Genomic DNA, 25,645 nt, shown 5'->3' on the forward strand with positions numbered 1-25,645 from the left:
GGTGACAGACCCGTGTGTAAGTGCCACCCTACCCCGGGTTTTTTATATACATTACCCATCAATAATGACTCTACATCCCATGTGATGGCATTTGTTTGTTGAAAACAGCACTTCAGTCTGCATGTGGTAACGTCTACTAATTCACACGTTAATGATCAAGTGGGACCTCTTGTCATGTGATTTTGTCTTGTTAATTATTGTCGACACTCACTACTGGGTGGGCCTGTAATGCTAATGATCAGAAGTTAAAGGGATAGTTCAAAATTTTGGCAAATTGGCCCATTGCCATAATCCCTACAGTCATAGCAGTAGGTTTGTTACCTTTATTTGTCGGTGTGAGCTATTTTTAGTGCTGCGAGCTGCTCAGAGCTACGCTACGGAGGCTAATGGGGTTTCTTGGTTTCCCTCATCAAACTCATCAAATACACAATCCAACAACTCCAAAACGCTCTCATGGACAAGTTGTGACCTGCACATTCACCAGTTGTTTTTAGAGGTAAATACATGCAAAACCGTGTTCCTGTCAGGGACAGTTTTTCAGCATCAGTCTCTGCATTTGCCCCGAAAACAACTCCATCTCGTAACCTTCCGTTATTATCTCATAGCGTGGTGAATGTGCAGGTCACAACTTGTCCACCAGAGCGTTTGAGTTGTTGGATTGTGTATTTGATGAGGGAAACCAAGAAATTCTATGAGCTTCCTTAGCGTAGCTCTGAGCAGCTTGCGGTTCTGCTCCGCCATACTAAAAATATTTTGCACCGACAACTAAAGGTAACGACCCTAACCCCTAAAAGTATAGGGATTATGGCAATGGGCCAATTGGCCAAAATGTTGGGACTATCCCTTTAAGGGACTGTGGCAGTGGTGGGTGTCCAGCAGCATGGAGAGGAGCCTGAGCTGACCACCACCAACTCTCAACAGTCAAGTGCTTGTATCGAATCATTCTGACTGACCCAAATAAAAACAGCTTTTTTTGACCTTGTTTCTCTTGTGAGGGTGTTTGATGTAGATTTCAAGAAAACTAGCAATAGGCAAATAGGATTACAGGCTGTAGGTGGAGCCAGAGGAGTTGGATTTTACCATCAGGATATAGTGACAGTTCCAGCAAATATGAGACTGAATAATTGTTACCAACTGAAGCTTTAATTCATATTGTACAAAAGGTGTGCAACCCACATGTAGTAAATTCCAACCGAGCCATGCAGGACCAGCTGCTAATACACTCACACAATGCAACTGACTACATCCTGGAGCATGGGGACCTGCAAAGATGTTTATCCTCAGTTTCAGACACCACACTGTGACACAGCATGATGCTGACTCAATCCTGTTTGTCATTGGACTGGGCTCCAGAGATAAACACTAAGTGCTTTGTGTGTGACAGCAAAGCAGTTGACTACAGCAGGTCCCAAACCAGAGTGAAAGGCATTACTGTACATCAGGGCATTAAAGGAACAGCAGAAGAATGACAGAAGACTACAGTGATGTTTATAATTATTTGCAATTCATTAATAAATAACTGGTTTACACTTCATGAAAACTCCCTTTAGTTTTTGTTATGAATCAGTAAGATTTATAAGCTGTGAGCATAACTAGATGTTACCAAATAGTGAGAAATGCATCAATCTAAGCAAACTGTTTTATTTAAAACGTTAACAAGTGAATTACTAACCTAATTATTGTGAAGTGTCTGGCAGTACAATTATGCAGAAAGTGTTTATTGAAAAAGCTCAAAGTAAATGTTAACAACACTGACACCAAGCTCTTCACTCACACCAGTGATGTCATTGTGTACCATCAGCCTGACAGACAGACAGACGCGCCCCGTGCATCCATCCATCCATCCATCCTATGTATGAGAGGCATTGCTTCCTGTGTCTTCAGGCTTATTAGCACCGTGCAAAGTGTTGATGTGTTGAGTCATCTCCTTGCGGTTCGTTGCCGTGTGGCCACACTGCACACATGTGTAGCGCCCTTTAGTGTGCTCCCAGAGGATGCGTCTGTTGCAGGCTATACCTAAAGCACAGAGGGACAAATTACTGTCTGCACAAAGGAGATTCTAAATAGTATTTTCTTCATGGAAATGTTTCTTTTATTCATACAGAGACCAGCAGCTTGTTTCTTAATACTACGTCATCAGCCTGATATCTGCAGACAGATGTTAGCTGCTGCTGAGTAAAATACAGTCGACACACAATGTTCACTTTAGCTTAACATTTAGCACCATTTTTGTACAGTTTTATTGAGAAAAGATGCAAATGCAAAGATGGTAATGTGTTTGGAAGGCACTTTCTTTCTCTCTGTCTCACTTTTGTTAATCTGTTTATTGTTATTAAAATTAACAATACAATACATATAATAATGAATTTCCCTTAGGGAATTAATAAAGTAATTCTTATTCTTAATAACTTTAGAAGTGGATCATTCTGTATGGTTTGTTTTTGCCTGTGTCCAGCAGCTGAACTTATGTTGAGGCTTCAGTGACAGTTTAGCATCTTCAGTGATTGTGTCATGTTAGCGCTCTGAGGACAGCTGCCCACATCTGGCAGGTTACAGGTGTGTGCTTTAGAGCAGGGGTTCTCAACTAGTCTCATTCTGGGACCCACATTTTCCCATGGTCATTAAGTTGCAACCCACTATTATAGAATTCAAACCAAGATTTTTTTTTAAGCCTTTCAAAACTCATTTTGCTCTTTATTGAGCAAAGTGCATTTCAGAGCACATGAATGAAACTGAGGAGTTACCATGACAACTGCATGTACGGAAGTGAATAAAAAAAAATCAAACTGCACAAAATGGAGACCAACAAAACGATATATTTGAATTAATGCATCTCTGCATTCAGAGCATATTCACAAAAGTGAATAAATATCAAATTGCACAAAATAAAGACCCACAAAACAAAACAAGATTCACTGCATTCAGGCCACATTAATAAGAAACTGATATCTTTGCATTCAGAGCAAATAATAAGAAAGTGAGGAGGAGCATTACAACTGCATGTGTTCACGTGTCTTGTGCCTTTCAATATAAGTTATTTTTCAAAATAAAAGACATGTCCAACATCAGATGTGCATTAAATATTATTTACTTTTTTGACCAGCTGTCCGCGACCCATCCAGAACGGGTCCGCGACGCACTTTTGGGTCCCGACCCACCAGTTGAGAACCACTGCTTTAGAGTGAGAAGAGGCTCACCTTGATTCTTCTTCCAGACTGCTGAGGACCCAGGAGGAGACTGAGGAGCTGGTGCTGGGGCGGGGGTGGGGGCGGGGGCGGGGTGGACCGGCTCAGGAGACCTGGTCTGTGTGTGGGTCTGACCCTCAGAGGAGGGGTCAGGAGTCGCTGACTGAACATGCAGGTTTAGAGATGGAGGCGGGTTTGAAGCTCCAACCCTGAGCAGAGGCTGGGCAGCTCCTTCTGTCAGAGGGGTGGGGGGGGTCTCTGGGTGAGACTGGAAAGGGGGGCCAAGGAGCTGGGGGCCAGCAGAGTCTGCCTGAGGAACAGCGGTGGGGAACGAACCGTCTTGATTTGGGAATTGAGAGGGCGGTTGCGGTGGTTTCGACACCGGGTCCAGCTGTGGGGGGGTCTGGTCCATGGGTGTGGGGTTGGTCACAGCAGCAGGCTGAGAGGGCGCCGGTTCAGCCGCCTTCGTTTTGCCCCGTGGCACCTTTGAGCAGGTGTGCAGGTGAGTCAGGAGCCCACGGTAGGACCGCAGCTTCGTGCGACAGCTCTCACACCTGCAGAGAGAGAGAGAGGCGACTCAAGATGTGTGTGCACAAACTGCACACTGCACAGGATCTCAGAGCACAACAAAGACCAACTCACAAGAAGTATATGTTTGGTTTGTGGTGATGCCGCATATGTTCCATCAGCTTCTGCATGTTGGGGAAGGAGCCGGTGCAGTTGGCCATGGAGCACATCAACACCTTACCTGAACACAGACAGACAGTAGAAATGGCGCGTTCAAAGAAAACAAACCCTGCATAGGACAGTTCTTCACCGTGCCACCTCACCTCACTCAACTCACTCAACCTTGGCCTTCATCCAATAAGCTAATAAGACTAAGTGTGTTACAGTTCTGTGCCCAGCAGAGGGCATATGGAAAATACACGAAATTAGTACATCCATGTAATACATAAATGTACTAATTATCATTTTATTATTAAAGTATTGACCTTCATGCAGTCTATTGACCTTGTGATTAAAGAAGCTGTGTAACTGTCCATTTGACCTGTTTTTATTCAGGACAGTGAACGCACACGGAAGAGCAAACAGAGTAGAGTGACGTGTGTTTACATGTAGTCAGTCACTGTGAAGCTCCCATACTCTGGTTCACTCTGGTGTTAGCTTTGACTGAACATGACACCAGAAGTTCATTAATTTTAGAACTGAATTCACTTTTATTATTTGTATTATCATAAGTTGTTCAGACATGTGTTTCCACAGAAGCTCACCGGGCAGAGACTGAGCTGGCATCTCATGGTCCTTGATGTGGCTCTGCAGGGCGACGCCGTCGGAGTAGACTCGCTTACAGCCGTACAACGGGCACGGTGTCCGGCTGTTTACTGAAAGAAACGAAAAGCATTTGTTAATGTGCAATGCATATTTATATCACAGCAGCTGTGCTACATGTGTCAGCTTGTTCGACACACAGTGCAGCTGGTTAGTTAGCATGCTAGCCAGGTAGCCGCTGCGGCTGTCACCAGACACAGAGGCTATCTGCTGTCTGAACCACAGCACCGTGACCGACCTGCGGGGACACTCTCCGGGGTCTGTAGCACCGAGCTGCCCGAGGACATCATCACTGAGCTGCAGGGGCTGTAGCGCTGCCGAGGGCTGAGCAGAGGGAGAGACCACAGCTTGGACTGCAGAAAACAAAACCCACAATGCGACTGTGTGATAACCTTTACAGTCTATGGTGACAACAGTGTGGCAACCAGCGTAAAGGTGCATTACCGCCACTTACTGGACTGGAGTGTGTGGATCAGGAGAAGATAAGCAGCAAAACATTTGAGAAGATGGGTATGTAATATGTATGATCTTTTGTTGAAGAATTACTAAAATTATTAGCAATTTGATAACATTTGTATTTTCCTCTCATCAATTGACTGAAAGTTGTATCAGTTACTAGATATATCTATGAGTTACTAATAGTTATAATAATTGGATGCTCAGATACATTTAATCGTTTTTTTTACGTAAAATAACGTTTTTGTTTTGCTTGAAACTGATTTTCTTCTCCCCATCGGCATGTTACTGCTTCAACTCTTCTCGAAAAGCAAAAATGCCCTAAGGTTATTTTCTTTGCTGGACTTATTTACTATTGTGGACAGAGACCCTCACGTTCTCTTTTCTTTTTCTTTTTATTCTTGATTGATCAAGATAGCTGGCTCAGCACTGTGAACTTATCTATTACCAATGTGCCTTTAATGTTTGTATTTTGAAGATACTTCAATAATAAAAAAAACTCTTCTCTACCTGCAGTTCTCTCCTCCCGCCGCTGGCCGCCGCTGTCGGGCCGGCGTGGCGCCACCGAGCAGCCTGAAGTCTATAAACTTCCTGTATGACGCTGCGGTGCTTCTCTTCCACTGGTCCCAGCCAACATGGTGGGTACACGGAGAAACACTAGTCTCCAGCCGCCCTCACAATCCTCCTTCATCCTCACCGTGTGTCCGTCCGCCGAGCGGCCGCGGGCCCCGAGCCGCTCTCACACCGTGTAAACACGTTAAAACTCTGGATATGAGGCCGTTTAGGAAGTCTTTAGGGGAGTTGTGTGTGTGTAAACCCGGGCTGACCGGTCCCGTCCTCCGGCGGCAGTTCACCGGTCAGACCCGGTCACAGAACTACCGGCGCTCGTGGGTTTCAACACTTTAACGTCCGACTCGAGCTCATGAAACCGTTTCACATCTTTCACCTGTTGAAAACATTTCGTAACATTTTGTTTGGTTCAGTTTCAAACGTTGGCTCCAACGTTTCACATGATATCAGGACACTTTTTTAATTTACGGCGGGATTTTATATCTGGAATCAGTGTCAGATTGAGTAAAATGTATTTCTGCTTCACGTTTTACTAAAATTTTTATTATTTTGCTGTTTACGTCATGTGTTGATTTTGTCTTTAAAAAACGTTAAGTGTGTTTAGATTTTCTGCTCTCTGGTTAGTTTACGTGAAGAGGGAAGTTGGAGGAAACCTGTAGATAAGAAATGGATTTGATAAACAAGAGACCGTGTCTGACCCTGATAACCTGGTCCAGATTGGAGAAGTGAACCACCAGTAAAGTGGTTTCTGATCTAGATCCAGTTCGATGTGGTCTTTAACCTCTCTCTGTAGTCTCAGGCAGAACAAACCTGTCACAGTAAACCCACATCTGCAGGTGACTGAGTGGATTCATGTGATCAGAAGAGTCAGACATATTTACTGTAACGTTATAGTTACAACAACAACAGTGCCTTATCCCAGAGATGTTGGCCATAGATGTGTAAAAGAAAAGAGATCATAAGTCGCTCTTGCTGATTTCTAAAACACTGTCCTGTCTGTAAACACTCAACTAACTATCCAACTTTAAACCTCCTCCAACCTCTTATGTCCTGGTTACTGATGGGATGTTGTGGTGTGTGTGTGTGTGTGTGTGTGTGCTCTCCTCAGGGTCGTGTCAGGACCAAGACCGTCAAGAAGGCCGCCAGGGTCATCATTGAGAAATACTACACACGTCTGGGCAATGACTTCCACACCAACAAGAGGGTGTGTGAGGAGATCGCCATCATCCCCAGCAAACCTCTACGCAACAAGATCGCCGGGTGAGTTGAGTTCACCCTGTCAGCTGCTGCTGCTGATTGTCTTTGAGAGTGTGTGTACGACACAAACACACTCATGCTGGCTGGTGTTCGCTTGTGCAGACCTCAGATCAGTTTTATCAGGTGCGTTTGGGTTGTGTTGGACTGTTTGTTGCAGCCTGGTTCAGCTGTTCTTCTGCAGCTGCTGCTTATTGATCTTGTGGAGCACAGCTGACTGATTGGCAGAAACTGTTTTGATGATCAATACATTGTTTCAGTCACTTAAATAAAATGCCCACACACACTCGGTGGGTTGAACAGTGGATCCAGTGATTTGCTGCCAGTCTTGTTGTTGTGTATGAGTGATGGAGTCTGATCAGCAATAACTGGCATTTATTTCATCATCTACAAAGCCTGTGTGTTTAATAGTTGCTGTCGAGTTAATCTCATACAACAGCAGCTGTTGCTGGCTGTGGTTGTATTTGTTGGAGCTATTTTTAGGCTCAGTTTGTCTTAAAGATCCCAGTTATTTTCTTCACGAGAGTGAGAAATGTCAGGGAACATGTGTAATATCTAAGTAAGAGCTGCTGTTTGGCCTGGTGCTCGTCTGAAAGATGAGTAGAAAGTGCCGTGGTTGATGAAAACATGGCTCTTCTATCTTTATACACATCAGCTGTTGTGCATTTTTGGCTCTGCAAGGTTTGACTTCATCAGGGATGAACTGATCCAGCTTTTTCAGTCTCAATGTCGATATCTGGGTGGATATGGTACTGTTGAATTAATAAGCTGTGTACTTTGCCATGTGAGTGAAGGCGCCAGGCCAGGATTGACTTTAACCTTACTATCCTAACTTTGTAAAACATTGTTGGTCTGTGTGTTGGTCTGTGTGTGTTGTCAACACAGACATGATGCGCCTGCTGCTGACACGTGACGTGATACAATTTAGATTTTTTTATTTTTCAATTTTTTATAGAATTTTTTTCATTTCATTTTTTAGAAAACGAAGAAGGAAAAAAATGAGATATAACATAAGTACACATGACAGGACATAGACAAAGAAAATCAAACAAAAAAAACACAGAGAAAAACTACAAAGATAGAATTGAAGTGAAGTGTTGTAATGGATCAGCCCCATTATCTGATACTCGATCTAGCTACTTGGTCAATATCTGGGCCCATATCTGATCTTAATATCAGATGGGTGCATCCCTAGATTTAATCATAAGTGGAGTCAACAGGAAACATGTAGTCTGTTTCTTTATCACCCGGAGGTTTCTCCTGCTTTTCCCTGTTAAAAGGGTTTTCCATGGAGTTTTTCCTCAGTGGATGTGAGGGGCAAAGGTCAGAGGATGCTGTTATGATGCCATGTAAAGCCCTTTGAGACAAACTGTTTGTAAAAACAGGTTATACAAATAAAATTGCCTTGCCTTATAATAACCTGATTACTGATGTTGACGTTAAAGGGATAGTTCAACATTTTGGCAAATTGGCCCATTGCCACACAGCAGTAGGCTCATTACCTTTATTTGTCGGTGCAAGCTATTTTTAGAATGGCGGAGCAGAGCCGCGAGCTGCTCAGAGCTACGCTACGGAGGCTAATGGGATTTCTTGGTTTCCCTCATCAGACTCATCAAATACACAATCCAACAACTCCAAAACGCTCTGGTGGACAAGTTGTAACCTGCACATTCACCACGCTATGAGATAATAACAGAACGTTACAAGACAGAGTTGTTTTAGAGGTAAATTCGTGCAAAACCACTGATGCGCGTTGCCTTCAGGGACAGTTTTTCAGCAAGCAGACTCTGAATCTACCTCTAAAACGACTCCATCTCATAACGTTCCGTTATTATCTCATACCAACGCGCGTCAACTTGGGTCTCGCGCGAGACTCCGGGAGACTTTGAATTAGATCTAGTTTTACAAACATGTCAGCTTGCTTGAATTAAACTTTTCGGTGCATGTTTGAGGAGCTATCTGACGCTGTCTGTGGGAAAAAAATTGCGGCTTTGAGGGATGTAAACAGCCTAAGCAGCTAACTTGCATCCACTCCTCATTCATCGCTGCCATGTCGATGCAGGGACAGACACAACTACCGCAAAACAGGAGCAATTAAACTGAAAATCTTCAGATTCCTTCTTTTAGACCTAAAATGTTAGGAAAATACAGCCCTGAGTTGAATTTGCCCGGAATTGTCCTTTAACTGTGGAGGTAGCCATGTTGATCATCCCGCTCTTATGTCTAATCTTGGCCAGAGTACCGTACGTTGTTCTTTTCGTCCTCTTGGACACACCCATTCCAGATAATCATTTGATGATTAATTATGTTTCTATTTTAATTTGGAGTTAACAGAGTAAACGTATTAACTTTTAAATGTAGTAGAGTAAAAGTTAAAGTCCTCATTTTAAAAAAAAACTCAAGTTACAGTACAGATCCTCAAAGAACTACTGTAGTGTAATGAAGTACATCTACTTGGTTACTATCCACCTCTTAAAGTTACAGTTGGTAAGTTGACGAAAGAGAAAGTCAAATCCGCGACTTGGTCGGAAATTTCAAGACAATACACCGTCAGGTCCCTTTTTGTACCGTATCCATAGCAGCAGTATTTGTCCATATAATGGTTGTGAATGGATACCAACTTTCTTCGTCCAAAAAGACACACCAAAAAACATCCAAATACCTCCATACTGCTTGTGTGTAATTTCCCTCTTGTATTGAAGCCCCGACATGAGAAATTGTTCCGCCGGAGGGACATTACATACGAGCACTATGGAGGTATTTGGATGTTTTTTGGTGTGTCTTTTTGGACGAAGAAAAGTGAGCACCCTTCACAACCATTATATGGACAAATACTGTTGCACGGACCCTCCCGTAACTCAGAGAAGGCACGGAGGACTCTGAAACTTCTCCCAGCCCTTAGTCGACATGAGGGTGAGTAGATAATGAGTGCAATTTGAATTTTGGGTGAACTATCCCTTTAACTCTGAGCCTGCAGATTGAATGAGGACGACTGTGTGTTGTGTTGTGTGAGCGGAGTGAGTCAGCGGGCAGCGTGCTCCCTCAGAGACCCCGCCGCCCGCCGGACTCTCCTGCAGCCGCTCACCTAAATGAAACATTCAGGACACTTCTAACACGTTGTGTTAATGGAGGCTTTTTGTTGAGAAACTGCAATTAGCCTGAGTTTGTGCCGAGGAAGCAGGTGCCGGCCTCTCGTTCTGCTGCGTCACGGCTGAAGCTGATTGTGCTGTGATTAAAGCGCCGTTCCAGCTCACACCTCTGCTCTGTGTGGACCAGACTTCAGCACCATAATGTGCTTTGTGCAGAGAGCTGCAGCTCAGTCATGTACGCACTCCATTAAACACAGAGCTGGTTGGCTGGATTCAGCTTTTGGTCGCTTGTTTGCGTTTAATGAATCAAACCGTGGCACACCTCAGAGTGGTTGCTGATAGTTTTCTTTGCTCTGTATTAAACGTATATTGCAAATCATAGAGCTAATCAGTTGGAAAATACATTTTGTTTTTATTGTATGACAGTTTTCCTTTTATAGTTTATTCTATTTTTATCATACAAACATGACAGTACAGATACAAGATAACCAGCACAGTCCACACAAAATATGAACGTGTTGGCATGCATTATTGTCAATTGTGTGATTATTTCTAAACTTGAATCTGGTTGCACAATAGGTTTTGTTACACAGCACCTCAAATGACAGTGTCCTCCCACTCTCAAATTGTATAATACCAAATACAGGCGTTTGCTTTTCATTTAGACTGAACTAAGAGACTTGAATGAAACTATTTGATCTGCTGTAAAATATAGTTAGTGAGAAATTTGTAATTTGACTTGTTTTGTGTGTGACCATGTTTTCCCGTTTGTGTCTCAGCTATGTGACGCACCTGATGAAGCGTATCCAGCGCGGTCCAGTCAGAGGAATCTCCATCAAGCTGCAGGAGGAGGAGAGAGAGAGGAGGGACAACTACGTCCCAGAGGTGCGTTCACACTGCAGCTGTACCTGTCTCTGACGGGACGGAGCAGCTGCTCCTCTGGTTTACAAACCCACATCTCACCCTTTTTCTCAGAGCTTTGCTTGTTTGGCTCGATAATAAATAATTTCTCAGGCTGCAGCTGCAGGTTTGATGAATCACTTTGCAGAGGAGCTTTGGTGAACACCTTTTTAACTTGCAGGCTGTTGATTTGATTCATTTGTTTTTTTCATTTGTAGATCTCTGCTCTGGACCAGGAGATGATCGAGGTGGATCCAGACACAAAGGAAATGCTCAAGATGCTGGTCAGTGTGCAGCGCGTTCTGCTGCTAATGAATGACTCACTGTTCACACACACAATCCACAGAGGTTTGATAAATACAGGTCTCACACTAATTAAAATCCCTTCAAGTTGTACTATCAACTAAATTTATTGAATACATTCCAAAAAAGATTTGACCAAAGTACTTTACAGACACTTGATTTGCATTCAGATATGAATATTACACACACATGTAATTAAAAAATGTAAAACTTACTCACTTCCTGTCTCTCTTCCTCCTGTAGGATTTCGGTGGCCTGTCCAACCTTCAAGTCACTCAGCCAACTATTGGAATGAACTTCAAAACACCAAGAGGACTGTAAAATTATGTGTAGTAACGCTCTTAATAAAGAGACATAATTATTCACAAGAATGGTCTTTTTTCTTTTCTTTAAACCCAGATGAATGATCTGTACTTAACAATAAATGAAGAGCAAAATGGATCAGAACCTGAGGCAAAGTAACTCTGAACCTTCTTAAGTATTTTTATTTCTATGCAATTTTATACTTGAATACCACAAAATGAATCTGTTAGATCATGATCTTATCATATCGTTAAAAGTAGTTACTGTAAACCAGAGGTCCCCAAAAGTTTTCTTATTATATTTACTGCTGCATGAGCTTCACTGTCAGACTGGTGGAAGTTATTACAACTCCCTGGTGATTTAGCAGCTGGAACACCGAAGTAACATTCTGTTTGAAAATTGGATTATTTATGTGCAATTTGTTCAATTTAAAGTATGCTAATCATATTTTCATACAGTTGGCATACTGTAGGCTTTTCAGTGTTTGCGGGTACCTATTAAAGCAGAAGACTTGAATATAAAAAATAAACTAGACAAAAAAAATGTACTTATTTATTGCAAGTCACATTGAATAATGTCATCACACATTTGCTCATACACTACTCACAAAAAGTTAGGGATATTTGATGAGAATATCCCCATAAAAAGTTCATGCTACAGTGATATTCTGTCATGAAAGCAGACCTTTTAATTAAGTAGTAATTTCTTTATCTCAAACAAAAGCTAACAACAGTGGTGGCTAAAGCACAACAAACATCTCAATGTCTCAATAACTTGATCAAGTTGTCTTGGTCTCATGATGTCAAAACTTGAACATGGTGGAGAGGAGAGGGAGAGAGAAGAGGACTGTGTACAAATTGTCATTGAACCAGAACATTTAGTCAGACGGTGCTTGTGATTTTTGTGGTTGATCACCTTGTTAGAGAACAGCATGTTATTCAATAAGGACTGAAACATTGAACGATTGGACATGTGCATTCAAAAGTTTAGAGAAGGTTAAATTAAGTTCACCTGTAAAGGTTACAGTGCATTTTAAATGCATTCTGAAATTTAATCCAAAAGATCCCTAAAAGCTACTTTCTGTCATGAAAGCAGTGTTATCATGCAGGCCTAGTACTGAAACACTAACGAATGTGTGTCAGTTTTTGTAATTTTTCTGAATAAATATTTGAGGAGCTGGTAAACACTGCTGGTGGGGCGTCTGAGCTACTTTGCTCGTCCTGCTGCTATCGTCATTTTATCTGCGTAGTAAAATTTCCAATGTAATTTTAAAATAAACCAATTTAAATACATCAGTTTAGGTGTTGCATTGCCAAATTACTCAAAGATTTGCTGCAGGTTCAAACACACATTCATCAAAAACTCTATTTACATTAGCAAAGTAATGTAAATGGAGTTGTAAATTGGGAGTGTCAGGAGACAGTGGCTATGAAGATCACTGATGTGTTTTTTTTTTTCTCTACCAACTAGGAGACACTTCTTCCTTCTCATAAAAAAGTTAGAGTATAATCACCGTTAAATACAAATTGCACAAATGACTTCAGTGACATCACTGAGTACTCTACATCAGGCTCCAAATTCAACCTTGGATTAAAGCCTAGAGATGAGCTCTAAAACACCGTTAGCCTGGTTGTCACCATGAAACCTGACATCATTTCATTACTAATTAATCTAGTCTTATTTTCTGTCGGACACACCAAACAGTTCAAACTTGAAATGCACATTTCCAACAAGGTAACACCTTCACTGCCATTCATTTGTTCAACCTCCATTTGAAACACTGTTTACTATGTTCTACGACAAAGAAAAGCTTAAAATTGAACTTTAAATCCCAAAATCAATTTTCCAAAATAAAAGTTTTTGAATTGAAATAACTTATTGATTAAACTGCAACAATTTGTTGTTGTTTTAACTTAATGACTGGTAAACAGACACATCAAAAAGGAAATGACTGACCAGATTTTTTTGAAACAGTTTGTCTGATTGTGATGTTGAACCCATTTGACCGAGACAGTATACTAAACTACAAGTTGTAGTCAGTTCCTTCACAGGGAGGTGGAGTGAAGACCTGTAAGATATTTAAGAGATCAGGGACTTTTACAAACTCAAGTAAAAGTCACATATCTCAGTATGTTACAGTAGAGCTCTTTTGTAGGATTAGTTCCTCAACATCCGACAGGAATAAATAGCTGAAGCAGTAAACTTCAGACTATTGTCAGCCCATTGAGGGGATGTAACAACAGTTTCTCTGGACATTTTATCAGGGACACAAAAGATTAAGTTTGACAGAAGTACCGTATGTGAAATCACCATTTAACCAACACTGTCTGCTTTAGACAATTAAAAACAAACACAAAAACCAGTTAGGGTAATCATGAGTCCAGACAGAGCGAGTAATGCTTAAACACCTTTATTGTGCCCAATCTGAACATACTCCACAACTGTAAGTAGCAGCAAACTTGGCAGACCACAATGAGGTAGACTTTCAAAACTCTAAAAAGCAGCTGGGCTAAGGGACAACAAGCTCAGCATGACAAACCTAATGGATAAAGAAAAGACATTTAGTCTTTGGCACACAGCTTATTATGCATTTATGTCCAACTGGAACAGGAAGGCAAAATGGGATAAGAAAGCATGGAATCATTTACTGGGGTCTACTCAAGCTGATCGATTGATAGATTAATTTATCATCAGCTAAGTGGAAGTTCTTACATTCAACAGGAAACAAGCAGCTGTTTTAACATAGGCGTGTCCCCCTGCTGATGTACAAAAGTGATTAAAAACCACTGCCACCTCTCCACACGTGCAAATTAAAAAGTGCAAAAATCAAAACTATGTACAGTCAAATGTTCATTCTCTCTAGTCTAGTCTCAACAGGATCCATCAGATGCTTGAGAAATGACAGATTACCAGTTGAAGTATATCCAGTACTATTGTTACATACATTTAATATAACTGGACCAACAAAGCAAGTTAAAGTTGTATTTCCAACATTTTGTGCCCATTCAGTTGAAATTTGGGAGGGCAAATTAAAAAAGAAAAATAGCCACAGAAAAATTTAATGAGAAAAAAGGAAAAAAATAAAAATAATTTGGGGGGGTTTTCCCATAAACAGCCGCCTGGTAGAATTCTGTTCAAAATTTTCATGTCATGACTTAAAACCGTTTGTGTACAAATTAGTAAAAAACTGCGTAAAAATGTCTGAAATGCGACTGGTTAAATGAAGCCCAACATTCAACTCCCAAAAGTAAGAAACACCAGTTGGCTTGCACAGGAAAAACAGATGCCAACTGGGGGTGGGGGAGGGAGGGAGGAGGGGAAAAAAATAAAAATTTAAAGGCACTGTATGGCATTTGCCAATGAACGGCAATGAGACTTGCGTGATTGCTCTTCACTATGCAACACATGTAAACAAAAAAAAACAAAAAAAAAAGAAATGGCATTTTCATCCACTTCTTAACCTTAGGCTGACTCCCATCTTTCTGTCTGGCCACGAGTCTGGGAAAATGCATAAGTGTGAAGGGCCCCCTGTCTCTCCCAATAAGGTCACTGTGCATAGTGCCACTGTGAACAACAGCAAAAATGTAGCGAAGTGCAAAAGTGAACATTTTCTACAGTGATATATCCCCAGTGCCTGGTGGAGTGCCATGGTGCCCTCGTGCTGAGGGGTGTCTGGCACACGTGCTCTCCTTGGCGGGCAGCCTGGCCCCGTAGCGGGGGTCTTCCTCTGACCCTTCAGAGCGTTTGGGTCATTCTGCTTTAGCTGGAGTCTCTGTTCTTCTGGTTGCGCATGAGGGGCCGATGGTTGCTCAAGATGTCCATGGAGTGCTGCCAGTGCCAGCAGGAGCGGCAGTAGTACTTGAAGCAGGCCTGGGGGGCAGAAGACAGAGTGGAGTGAAGTGCAGGTAACTTTCACTGACGGACTCTTCTCATTTTGTTTAACATTTAATCCCTTGACGGCTCTAGTTTAATGTTCTGTGATTAATCTAACATGTCAAGTTTTGCTGCAAGTATTTTTATATAATATACTAATGATGGATAAATGACTATTGACTTTAAAAGTTAAACATCAACCCCATTTAGTATGGGGGGGGGATTTACAGGGGGCTCCACATTTTATCAAACAATATTAAAACAGATACTAATGGATTAGAGCATCTACAAGATGGATTAGAGCATCTACAATATAAAGCTGTTAGTGACTGGACAACCAGTTTCCTGAAGTGTTACACATGTTGACAGGACAAGCTTCCTAGTATGACCAGGATATTGAATAAAAGTCAATAAATCATGACAATAATTAACTGACTAATCATCTGTCCTGACGGGTGATCGTTTACACTTGCATGCTGCATTCACTTTAATTCTCAATTCAATTAATGTAACTACTGTAGCGCAATGAGTTCAAAACAGCAGCTAAGTATGCTTTTAATGATCAATTCAGACCAAATGTTAAACACTAAAATAACCATCAGATAATCAGAACAAAATGTTGCCTTAGGAGGGAAGTGACAGCGCTGCTCTGTTTTTTCAGTCAATTGTACAATGGACACCAATGAAAAAAAAGAGAACTGGATGCCTCAGAAAAATTAACATGCCTAAACATTGCTGCCAGAACAAATACTTGGATGAATTACTGAATTACAGAATCCACATCTTTGATGGAACATTTAGAACTGCTCTAATCCAATAAAGTGTTTTTGCTAGGGCCCAAAACTAATTAGTTTCTTTAGGACAAATACACAAACACTCTACCTCGGGAACCATAATCACTCTGGTCATAAGCAAGACAGGCATTTCTGCTCTGACACCCCCCCTCCCATTACTATTATGAAGCCCTGCTGTGAGCAAGTTAAAGTTCCCACTGACCTGGTCTCTGCAGAAGAAAGGTCCAGGTTGGCGAAGGCAAACTTGACACATGGAGTCTTCCAGGTAGGGGTCAATCTGGACCTGGGGGCAAAGAGCCACTGTGCTCAGTTTACAGTAGCTACATTTCCAACTAAAACGCATCACATTTTACCTACATTCTGCAAAATAAATCAGCAAAAGAAAATTCAACTTCAACTATCCATTAAACCATGAGGACAGAGGGCAACACAACAATTTTAACATTGTTTCCTCATTGTACAACACAGATCTGGGGATCTGCTTTGCCAACATAAAGCTTTAGTGAAGGTTTTAAATATGCATTTTGTTTTGTTATTTAAAAAAAAAAAAAAAACTAGTGGCTGGAAATTCACCAAGTGTGACGCAAATGCAGTAAAAAAATAAAAAGTTCCATTGCTGCAAGTGAGAACCTGATGAAGCACCAGTGTCTTACATAAAAAAAAGAAAAAAAAAAGATTTAAGACAGCTGAGCACCTGTACAGTTTCCAGTTAAGACATTTAATCACAGTCACTCAAGCAGCAGATTAATTATAGAGAGTACAAAAACTAATTATACAGTTTCTTACCTTCTTTGTAAACTTGGGTGTTTTAATCTCCACAAATGCTGCACACACAGCCTTCAGGTAACTGCGCTGATTGTTAAAAGTGACACGTCCAGAGCCTGTACAAGAAAAGTTAGGTCAAAATGTATATCTTTTTTTTCTTCCATGTAATCATAAACAGTAGGTTTATGTAAAACAAGTACCACGTCACCTTTAAAAAAAAGAGTACAACTAGATAACTTGATCCAATGAACATTGAATTGAGGCAATGACAATATCAATGAACTTGAATTTTTGCCCCCACACACACACACACACACACACACACCAGGGAAAAGAAAAAAAAAAATCAGTCCATACAGTTCATACATCTACAGTCTCACCTATGGGATACTTGTGCTTGTCCGTGTCAATGCCAGCGTACATGACGCCTCCGAACAGGTCGTTCATGATGCTGGCCAGAGCTTCAGCATTCAACATGCCATGCAGCGCACCGACAAACACCGTCTTACTGGGGTCCAAACGCTGGGCGGGGCAGCGCACATAGTTGCTGTCGGAGATCACCCAGGGGATCACCTGCACCTGTAGCAGCAGGAACAAAACACAAGAGTCTGACGATACTTACTGAGCCTCGTTTGCCTTCACTTTTAATGAAAACCTGAACTAGGATGAGTTAGGATTGGGCCGTGGTACTAAAATTAGTTGATTGGTGCAGATGCTTTTGAAGATGCTTTTGAAACTCAAATGTTTTATTTTACCTGTGATTTATACAGTACTGGATATTCAAAGGACCTCTCCCCTTTATTTAACTGTCAAAATATTCTAAAACTGGGTTAGGGGGTTACACATAAAATCAAGAATGCTATAAACCCAGGTATTATTGATATTATTCCAGTAATAGTTCTGTCCAACTAGAAAACTTGATCCCTGAAAATACTCTGATAAATGGCTGATTAATTGTAAGGTTAATGCCAATTAATCTGCTAAATTAATTACTCTGATCACATTAGAGTTTAAATGATTAAACAAGATTAGTGTTTGATTAGCCAATGACAAAAAGGCATTATATTTTTCAAATGAATACTGAACTGATGTACTGTAGAGACAGATGGACATGTTTCATTTCAACCTGTATGTATCTTTGGAATCACAAAAAGTAGCTCCTGACCATTTTGTCCACAATCTTTACATGATTAAGCTCCTTGGCTTTTCAGGGTATTTCTTAGTGTAAGAAATACCATTGAAAAGTTCTGCCTGTTGGTAATGTAATCTGACCCATCCTTGGAAGAAACAATTCTCTGTGGATTGTGGATCAATTTGGTCAAAAGAGTGGAAACAAAAACTGCTGAGACAAGCTAAGAAAAAAAACCCAGGCAGCATGACAGCATTTATAAAAGGGTAGGCGGGTAGGCTAATGTCACCTTCATGTGTTGTAGATGTGGAGGTAAAGTTAACGTTACTCTTACTCAGTCCTTCTGATGAGCCCACTGAGTAATTGTTAACATTATTGTCTGTGGTCCAGAGAATAAACCATCTCCTCAAACTAAACCAGACAGTGAAATATTTTAGTGCACAAGTCTGTCATCTGTTACTAGCTGCAATAGGTTAGCAGAAACTATTCTAGACCAGCTCTATTCAAACACTGGGAAATGCTAACCTGTGAGTGAATTACTGCAGACCAGAGTAACACTTGTAACCATAGTAACTACACAAAGACAGAAATCCTCAATGAGACCAAAAATTCACCAACACCGACCAGCTAAAATTTCTTATAGACTGGATTTGGCACAAACATTTTTGACCCGACTAAATCAAATACCAGTATCACACAGACTTTGTTAAGTTTGAACAGTTTTCAGTCATGTGCAGCTTCATTCTTGGAGCTACAGACAGTTTGCTGTGTCCCAAGATCACTTCAGCTTTACCCACTACCAGTCTAACTGTACAAAATCTGGGAGCACCTCATGTGAGCCACAGGTAGTCAAAGAGCAGAAACCTTCAGATTAAACTGTATGTGCCATAGTGTGTAAATGTATCCAGTGCTTTTGCTATGAAGCTGTAGATAGAAATACAGTCTGCAGTGATGCAATCCAACATTAGCTCTACAATAAATTAAGCAAAAGTTTGCAATCATCATACAAGAAGCCAATCAACAGTTTCCCATGGTGACATGGCATTAGATTACAAAGGACTAGTTTTTGGACTGTCACTGTACTTAATTGTAACGTCTTATATTACAATACATAGTTATGTGCCTTGTTTGTTTTACTCACATCCTTGCATCGCATTCTGCGGCTGGACATCTTGAAGTAGTACTCCAGTTTGTCCTCGGGGTGAAACGGGTCCTGGGAGCAGGCATGGAGCAGTGCCCGGACAGACTTCTCATTCTCAAACACCAGGTAAACATAGCCTTCAAAGCATACAGAAAAATACTTTAGAATATAAAAAAACAAAAACAAATGTGGCCTCCACAGTATTATGGTGTCAGTTATGTAGACTCTGCTGCCTAAATTGAAAGTCTGTTTGGTTGTTCTTTAAATATCAAGTGTGTCATGAGGGTAAATATCTTTAATGGAGTCACAAGGTCTAAGGGAAGAAATGGATGGCATAGACAAAGTGCCTTGGATACATTTTTGATCATTTATGCACATTAATAGTTACAGCCTTGGACATAATTTACAACTTTCATTCTTGCATCCAGGCAGTATGTGGCCACAGACATGGAGAGCTGAAATACCAAAGAGGGGCAGAGGCCACAAATCAAACCACAAACACAACAGGACGTTTGCTGACCAACACCAAGTAGAGTCTAAATGAACAGTGCCAACTCCAAACTAGTTCAACCTAAACCTAATAAAACTGCCATTTACTCCCTTCTTCTAGCACCATGGTCCAATAATGCCCAGAATCACCATCGTAAGCATCTAAAACTCCCACTAACAAACTCACCAGCATACCATGTGTTCACCACAGTGCTACCCTGAAACCCCGTAGAGAAAAAAAATTGCCTACCAAATTTGTTACCTTTGGCCACATTACCTTTGGGAGGGCACCGAGGGTGCTTTCCATCCTTACCCGGCCATTCCACAGTCAGAGGCCCATAGCCACTGAAGGTGTTGATCAGACCAGCTGAATGAGGGATGAGGGAGAGATCAGACTGTTGTTCAGACATTGTTTCACTAAATTCAGTCCTGCCTTATCTGACATGTCAAGATAAAAAAAAAAGTGAAGGGAATATTGTGGAACTAGGTCTAAAAATCAATTTACATCATATCAGAGAGCCAAAGTGCATGTGTATTCTGTATTTATTCCAATTCCTGTCTCCTCTATATCCCCATTGTGTTTCAACTGTAAAAAGCCACTGCACTGTAACATTTGGGCCAACAGATATGCATCTGGCAATGTGAAATTAAAGCAGACAGCATTTTGGCAGCAGCAGTTACCTTCTGTGATGTCCCAGGGCACGCCACCAAGAAAGACCTTACAGGAATACAGAGGGTCCTTGTTGTTTCTGGGAGGGAGCTGGCCGCTCCAGGTGAATGTAGCCTCATTCACAGCTGATGGGTCAAGAAGAGCCAAGAACAGGTCACTTCTATTCACAGAAAGCACCACTATTATGCACAACGTTCAAACTGAGCTTTAAAACATTTACCACGAGGGTAGCGCAGTGATAAATTAGAAATGTTTCAGAATTACCAGCAGCCTGCCTGTGCAGGCGGGCCTCCCTCTCAATGCTGAATGTGTCATCCGACTGGTCAAGCACATCTGCACCGGGCCACGGAGAGCCAGTACGCCAGCGGCGGGAAATGGCTGAGGAGGAGGGGCTGGCACTCGATGGTGGAGTCAGGGGGGAGCTGGAGTCCTGGGGATCCAGACGGGAGCCCAGTCGCAGCAGATCTTTATGCACGTTTGACGCAAGATAAGGCAGGGGAGGGGAAATCCGCAAAGTCGACTGAAGAGAAAGGACATGTCAATACAATTAACTGTTAGTTTTGTCTTTGTCTTACGATTTCGTCACTGCCTATTTGGCCATTTATTTGTCGTTTCAAGATCTGGACTATCCATTGTACCATTCCCCACCCCAAGCATCATGTGCCTTACCAGCATGTCACAGAGGTGGTCTGAACCAGAGCTGAAGCCACTGGTCTCCGAGTCTTCAGGACTGCTGGAGCGAGAGTCCATAAAGGAGCCCGAGTCCAGACGGTTTGCTGTGCGAGCCATGCCAGGGAACTTCTCCAGGAAGTCAGCAGTCATGCTCATGGAGTCAGGGGGCAGGTAGCCTGGGGGCTTTCCAAGGATGCTGCTGAAGGGACTGTTCATAATACCTAGCACTGTAGAAACAGAACAATGTTTACAGTATAAATGAAATGACTGAAAGCAATTTCACAGTAGCTACAGCAATATTACCCTCACAGCTTGTTTATATTTGACAGAGCTGAGGGAGGTTTATGTCGTTTCCTGTAGCAAATCAGTTGGTCAGGAGCTGCACTGCAATTTCAAGTTTCTAAAATTTGACACCTTTCCTCTGAATGTGTTCCACACCTCATTGGCAAAACAAAAGGGAACTAGCTTTGGTTAGCCAAAATAACGGCAACCTAATAAGCTGTAACTGAGGCATTTTTACTTTCACATGTGATGCTGTGTAACCTGCCTGCTGTTTGAAACCCAATCTTGTTACAGGAGCTACACAGCAAAATTTACCAGAGGTCAACTGATCCAACGACACTTTTCCCCAAGCAAAGCCCAGTGTCAGCTAAGCAGCAATTCCTTATGCATTAATCAGCATCTTCTTTCCTCTTGATAAGCAAGTGAGTCAGCTGGCAACAGTGACAGGTATGTACAGTGTGGCCTGTGACGGTGAACATGAGGCTCTGAGGGGATCATTCAGCTGTAGGCCGCATTTGAAGCTCTGCCCCACTTTGTAGCGGGCCCAGTTTAGAAAGCTCTAAATGAAGTTATGCCAGGTCAGTTTGGACATGAAGCAATAAAACTATAGCTCTACAAATGGGTCAGGACAAAATGGGGCACAGTTTTAGTCGATGATGCTCATGTCAAAATTGTCGGACAGCTCTTATGTCAGCACTTATTTGGTCTAAGTTCACGCATGGCAAGCTGGGGCTACGTTTATCTAGTTTTCTGACCATACCAGTAACCTCAGCCAGAAAAACAACCATCTGTGTGATCAACAGGTAATGTAGGTGAATATTTAGACCCAGCCTATAGCTCAAGCCGATTATGGGATAGTGTTAAAAAAAAAAGTGGCTTCACTAGATTTGTTTTTTGAGCTTGCTAGATTGCTACAGATGCAGCAAAGCAAAAGTGCCACATCATCCTCCCTGGTGACGCTACAGCCTGTTCCCACACTCAGACACACTACTGTTAATAACCAGCCATCACATTTCAATATAAACGAGGGCTGTACAAATTAAGGCACATAACATCACAGATGTAACAATATGGACCATCATGTTCAAATCAAGGGAGTCATGAGAGCGCAAATAAACTTGTGAGAAAACGGTTACCACCACCAACCAATACACAGGAGACCAGGTTGTCGGTTTTGCTGCAAATCCTAAATACAGTGAGGTAAACAAACAAAAAAAAAAGAGGCCTGGTACTTACTGGAGGGTGAGCTGGTCTGAAGCTGCGAGGGGGAGGGATGCATGTCTGTCTCCTGGCTGCTCCAGGGTCTGTCCCAGCTGGACAGACGGAGGGACTGGAGGCCCAGGCCCAGGTCTGTGACACCCGGTGGGCCCCTGGATGTCGGCATCTCCTGGGAGCCGGGCATGCCACCACAGTTGGGGAAGAGCATCCTCCTGCTGCCCACTGCAGCCAGCTCTGACTCTTTTAGGTCCGAGATCCAGCCAAAAAAAGAAGAAGAGGAGAGAGGAAGTGTTAGATAACTGTTTCAGTCTGTGTTACATAGAAAATAGCAGAAAGATTTTGTCACACGAAACCGTTTGTGAGAAGAAAAATACGACTAAAAAGAAAAAAAAAAAAAAGAAAAAAAAAAAACTTCCCTCATCACCACATCTCCCCCTACCCTGGCTGACGGGGGAGCTAACCTGCTTCTGTGCCCGGTGCAACTGCCATGCATCTCCGTCCGCATCACTGACCCACCTAGCAGCATGTGACATGGCTGCTGATGCACTCGCACACCCCTGCTAATGACATCAGCCCCCCCAACCACCACCACCACCCCCCACCTCCCTGCTTCCTTGCCTAACAACTGTGTAATGAAAAATTCCTGTCGGAGCTATTGGCTTGTTGATAGAAGTACTCCCCTCTCTGGTAGGCACAGCACGTCTCCGAGTCGGTGGGAAGACAGCCACCGCTGCTGCCGCTGTTACCGCTGCTGCTTACACTGTGTCTAGCCTTGTTTCCCCGAGCGAGCTGACAGAGGCAGGGAGGGAGGGGGAGGCGAGGGGCAGAGCTACAGCGGCATGGTGGGAGGCAGCATGGGAGATGGGAGCAAATGACTCAGCAGACTTGAACTAAAAAAGTACTTCAGGCTTGAGGATGCTGTGATAATTTCATTTTAAGAAAACCACTGTACTCACAGGCTGGTGAATTCTCCTGATTTTTTGCACAAAAACACATACACAGCGAAGAAAGAGGCAAGCAAAGCCTCGGCGTAGCACAAACAGCTGACTGATCAGATGTTGAGGACGTAGCGATTTGCACCGCCAGCTCCTCCCTGCCCTCTCCAGGTCTGGAAAGCTTCCAGCAACAGCCCTGATTCAGCAACACCAAGCTGGGGTGGATGGGGCAGGGAGGCCAGAACAGAAGTTTAGCTCAGTGTGCGTCAAGATCCAATTTACTTTTCATTTAAGTTACATAAATGTGCTGCTGCTGCTCATGTCTAACAGAGCAGAGAATTATAGTACAACTTACACATTACCTAAAATAAGTCTGATACTCTGCAGACACGTCCTTAGTAAATTAAAAATTCAAGGAAAGGACGCAGGGAGGGTGCTGAGCCTAAATGTTGGCAAATCTCACTCCTCGGGTAAAAAAAAAAGGAACACTTAGAATTGCTGCAATGCTGCAGAAGGCGATGCACCATGAATCAGCTGCTGGCACTCGAGAGATAATGACAAGGTGAAGGAGGTTTAACAGATGGCAATTCTGGCTGAGAAAGTGAAAGGACACTTATAAAAAAAGAAAAATTAATCCATGGTATTGTTCCTTGCAGTCAGGATAATTTCATTTCCCAATGTAAATGTATAGCTACAACAACAAAAATGTGAAGAAACACAAAAAACATGGCGCCTGGTTTTACTTGACCAACAGTCCAAAACGTATGCCCTCATTTGAGAGGCTAGAATCAATAATAGGCACGATATCACCATTTTTTCCCACTTGAATTGCTGAAATTAATCAAATTACTGTGATTATTTCTTGTTCAATGAAGTGACAAATTACTTAATCTCTAATTAAGGTACTGATGTCCCATCTGCCCCGACCTTCCTGGGAGTCTGATGTTTCGAGGAAACTGGATCAACCTAAACCTTGGGGGACATTTCTAGGCTGATTCACACATAGCAATATACGATAAGGTTAAAGTATGATTATGAGAATATTTAGCTGATTTCCTTTGGATGAACAAAAAGTGTTTAAGTATTTTTCAACCAAAACTGTTCCTTGGCAATGTGGCTTGCAATATACTAAAATGGAAAATCCAATTTAAATGCAAAGTACAAACTTTTTGCAACAAATCTATAGATTGTTGTAAAGATGAGGCTCAGGAATTAATCTTAGTATTTCTGAAACCTGTTGAGACTGGTGTGTTTATGGTACACCAGCAGTGTTGGTACAGAAGCAGGGACCTTAATTTGCAGCCAAGTCGACCAACTCCTTGGCAACCAGAGGTGTGAATTACTCCTATTGACCTGGAGTCTCTCAAAACTATTACGCAACCGCATGTTACAGTTTAGTCTGTGCATTTGCTTCGAGTTGCTTCTTTACCAGACGCATGCCACTGACGCAATGACAAGATATTGGGTAATCCTTGGTCCGCACTTCTTTCAGCCACTCCAGCCATGTTTTCTGATAATGTCGTTGCTTATCAATACTCTTTGTCGTGCTAACTTTCCGTTAAACTGCTCCAGTTAATTCACACTGATTACCCAACTCCATAGTGTGATGAAGCTTCACGTCTCACTTATTAGCTCGTGAATCGAGCTGGACAAAAAAAACAAAACACACAAATGACACTTTACCACACAGCAGGTCTGGTTTTCCCTTTGTGTTGTTGGGTGTGGTGCACACACCGGTGAAATCCAGAGCGTTGCCCAGCATGGTGTTCATCCTGCGGAAGATGTCTGCGTTGCTGCAGGTGGACAGGGCCGGGGAGTCGGTGTCCGCGGTCTCCGGCCTACGGGGGTCGTGTCTCTGCAGGAAAAGAGGAGAAGTTACCTCGGTGTGCGTGGCTGCAGGTCCACCGACAGTTTGGGACAACATTAAAAGCATTTCTCAACAGTTTTGGGTGAATTATTTTAGTTGTCAACGCCACAAACAGACGTCGGCGGTAGTTGCGTGGCACCAAAGGTCAAAAGAGAGAGAGGTTAGAAGTGGTAACGTAGAAAACCAGGTCACCAATTTAACTTGGGTTTTTCACTCACCAGGGAAAACGCCATGGTGCGAACTGCCAGCCTATGACAAATGTCACAATAATTGCCGCTGGCTAAAATAAAAGGTCATATTTATGAAGTTTGCTAGCCTGCTAATTAGTCTCAATTTAGTAAACGTGCGCTCGGCGAATGAGTGCTCCTCGAGGGCCTCCGTCCCTTCACGTGCACCGCATCAAAGAGGAAGACCGCACAAA

The 25,645-nt window shown here is 42.4% G+C and overlaps 3 protein-coding genes across 5 annotated transcripts; 1 reads left to right on the forward strand and 2 right to left on the reverse strand.

The window, feature by feature from the left end:
• Positions 1–1,818: 1,818 nt before the first annotated feature.
• Positions 1,819–4,899, reverse strand: znf414 (zinc finger protein 414). The gene is made up of 5 exons (XM_085771722.1): positions 4,753–4,899; positions 4,457–4,567; positions 3,828–3,933; positions 3,198–3,739; positions 1,819–2,016 (listed from the first exon to the last, which is right to left on the reverse strand). Exons 1-5 carry the CDS (start codon positions 4,802–4,804, stop codon positions 1,850–1,852), a joined length of 978 nt encoding a protein of 325 aa, XP_085627848.1. The 5' UTR covers positions 4,805–4,899; the 3' UTR covers positions 1,819–1,849.
• Positions 4,900–5,582: 683 nt separating this feature from the next.
• On the forward strand, positions 5,583–11,457 carry rps17 (ribosomal protein S17). The gene is made up of 5 exons (XM_085771739.1): positions 5,583–5,608; positions 6,649–6,800; positions 10,663–10,768; positions 11,002–11,067; positions 11,330–11,457. Exons 1-5 carry the CDS (start codon positions 5,606–5,608, stop codon positions 11,405–11,407), a joined length of 405 nt encoding a protein of 134 aa, XP_085627865.1. The 5' UTR covers positions 5,583–5,605; the 3' UTR covers positions 11,408–11,457.
• A 2,326-nt stretch (positions 11,458–13,783) lies between these two features.
• cpeb1b (cytoplasmic polyadenylation element binding protein 1b) lies at positions 13,784–25,645 on the reverse strand. 3 transcript variants are annotated; one of them, XM_085771813.1, is made up of 12 exons: positions 25,443–25,645; positions 25,041–25,212; positions 22,441–22,662; positions 20,920–21,149; positions 20,515–20,770; positions 20,262–20,375; positions 19,858–19,947; positions 19,092–19,228; positions 17,202–17,400; positions 16,843–16,937; positions 16,259–16,339; positions 13,784–15,259 (listed from the first exon to the last, which is right to left on the reverse strand). In XM_085771813.1, the coding sequence occupies exons 1-12, from the start codon at positions 25,455–25,457 to the stop codon at positions 15,149–15,151; spliced, it is 1,722 nt and encodes a 573-aa protein (XP_085627939.1). In that variant the 5' UTR covers positions 25,458–25,645; the 3' UTR covers positions 13,784–15,148. The 3 variants fall into 3 exon arrangements, with proteins under 3 accessions (XP_085627939.1, XP_085627931.1, XP_085627922.1); XM_085771805.1 differs by having other exon boundaries at positions 19,843–19,947; positions 25,443–25,617; XM_085771796.1 differs by having other exon boundaries at positions 19,831–19,947; positions 25,443–25,617.

Source organism: Trachurus japonicus, chromosome 3, assembly GCF_045865225.1.
Source record: "Trachurus japonicus isolate A0001 chromosome 3, Traja_1.0".
Taxonomy (NCBI): Eukaryota; Metazoa; Chordata; class Actinopteri; order Carangiformes; family Carangidae; genus Trachurus; species Trachurus japonicus.

What these genes read in the sequence shown, in the direction of transcription:
- znf414 (XM_085771722.1), bottom strand. Translation starts at nt 4,804, where the DNA reads ATGATGTCCTCGGGCAGCTCGGTGCTACAGACCCCGGAGAGTGTCCCC. An exon ending in GCCAGCTCAGTCTCTGCCCG is followed by an intron (nt 3,934 to 4,456) that starts GTGAGCTTCTGT and finishes GTCTGTGTTCAG; the next exon opens with GTAAGGTGTTGATGTGCTCC. An exon ending in AGTCTGGAAGAAGAATCAAG is followed by an intron (nt 2,017 to 3,197) that starts GTGAGCCTCTTC and finishes TCTGTGCTTTAG; the next exon opens with GTATAGCCTGCAACAGACGC.
- rps17 (XM_085771739.1), top strand. An exon ending in CTACGCAACAAGATCGCCGG is followed by an intron (nt 6,801 to 10,662) that starts GTGAGTTGAGTT and finishes TTTGTGTCTCAG; the next exon opens with CTATGTGACGCACCTGATGA. An exon ending in AGGAAATGCTCAAGATGCTG is followed by an intron (nt 11,068 to 11,329) that starts GTCAGTGTGCAG and finishes TTCCTCCTGTAG; the next exon opens with GATTTCGGTGGCCTGTCCAA.
- cpeb1b (XM_085771796.1), bottom strand. An exon ending in CCTGCACAGGCAGGCTGCTG is followed by an intron (nt 20,376 to 20,514) that starts GTAATTCTGAAA and finishes TTGACCCATCAG; the next exon opens with CTGTGAATGAGGCTACATTC. An exon ending in GCAGAATGCGATGCAAGGAT is followed by an intron (nt 17,401 to 19,091) that starts GTGAGTAAAACA and finishes CTGCTGCTACAG; the next exon opens with GTGCAGGTGATCCCCTGGGT.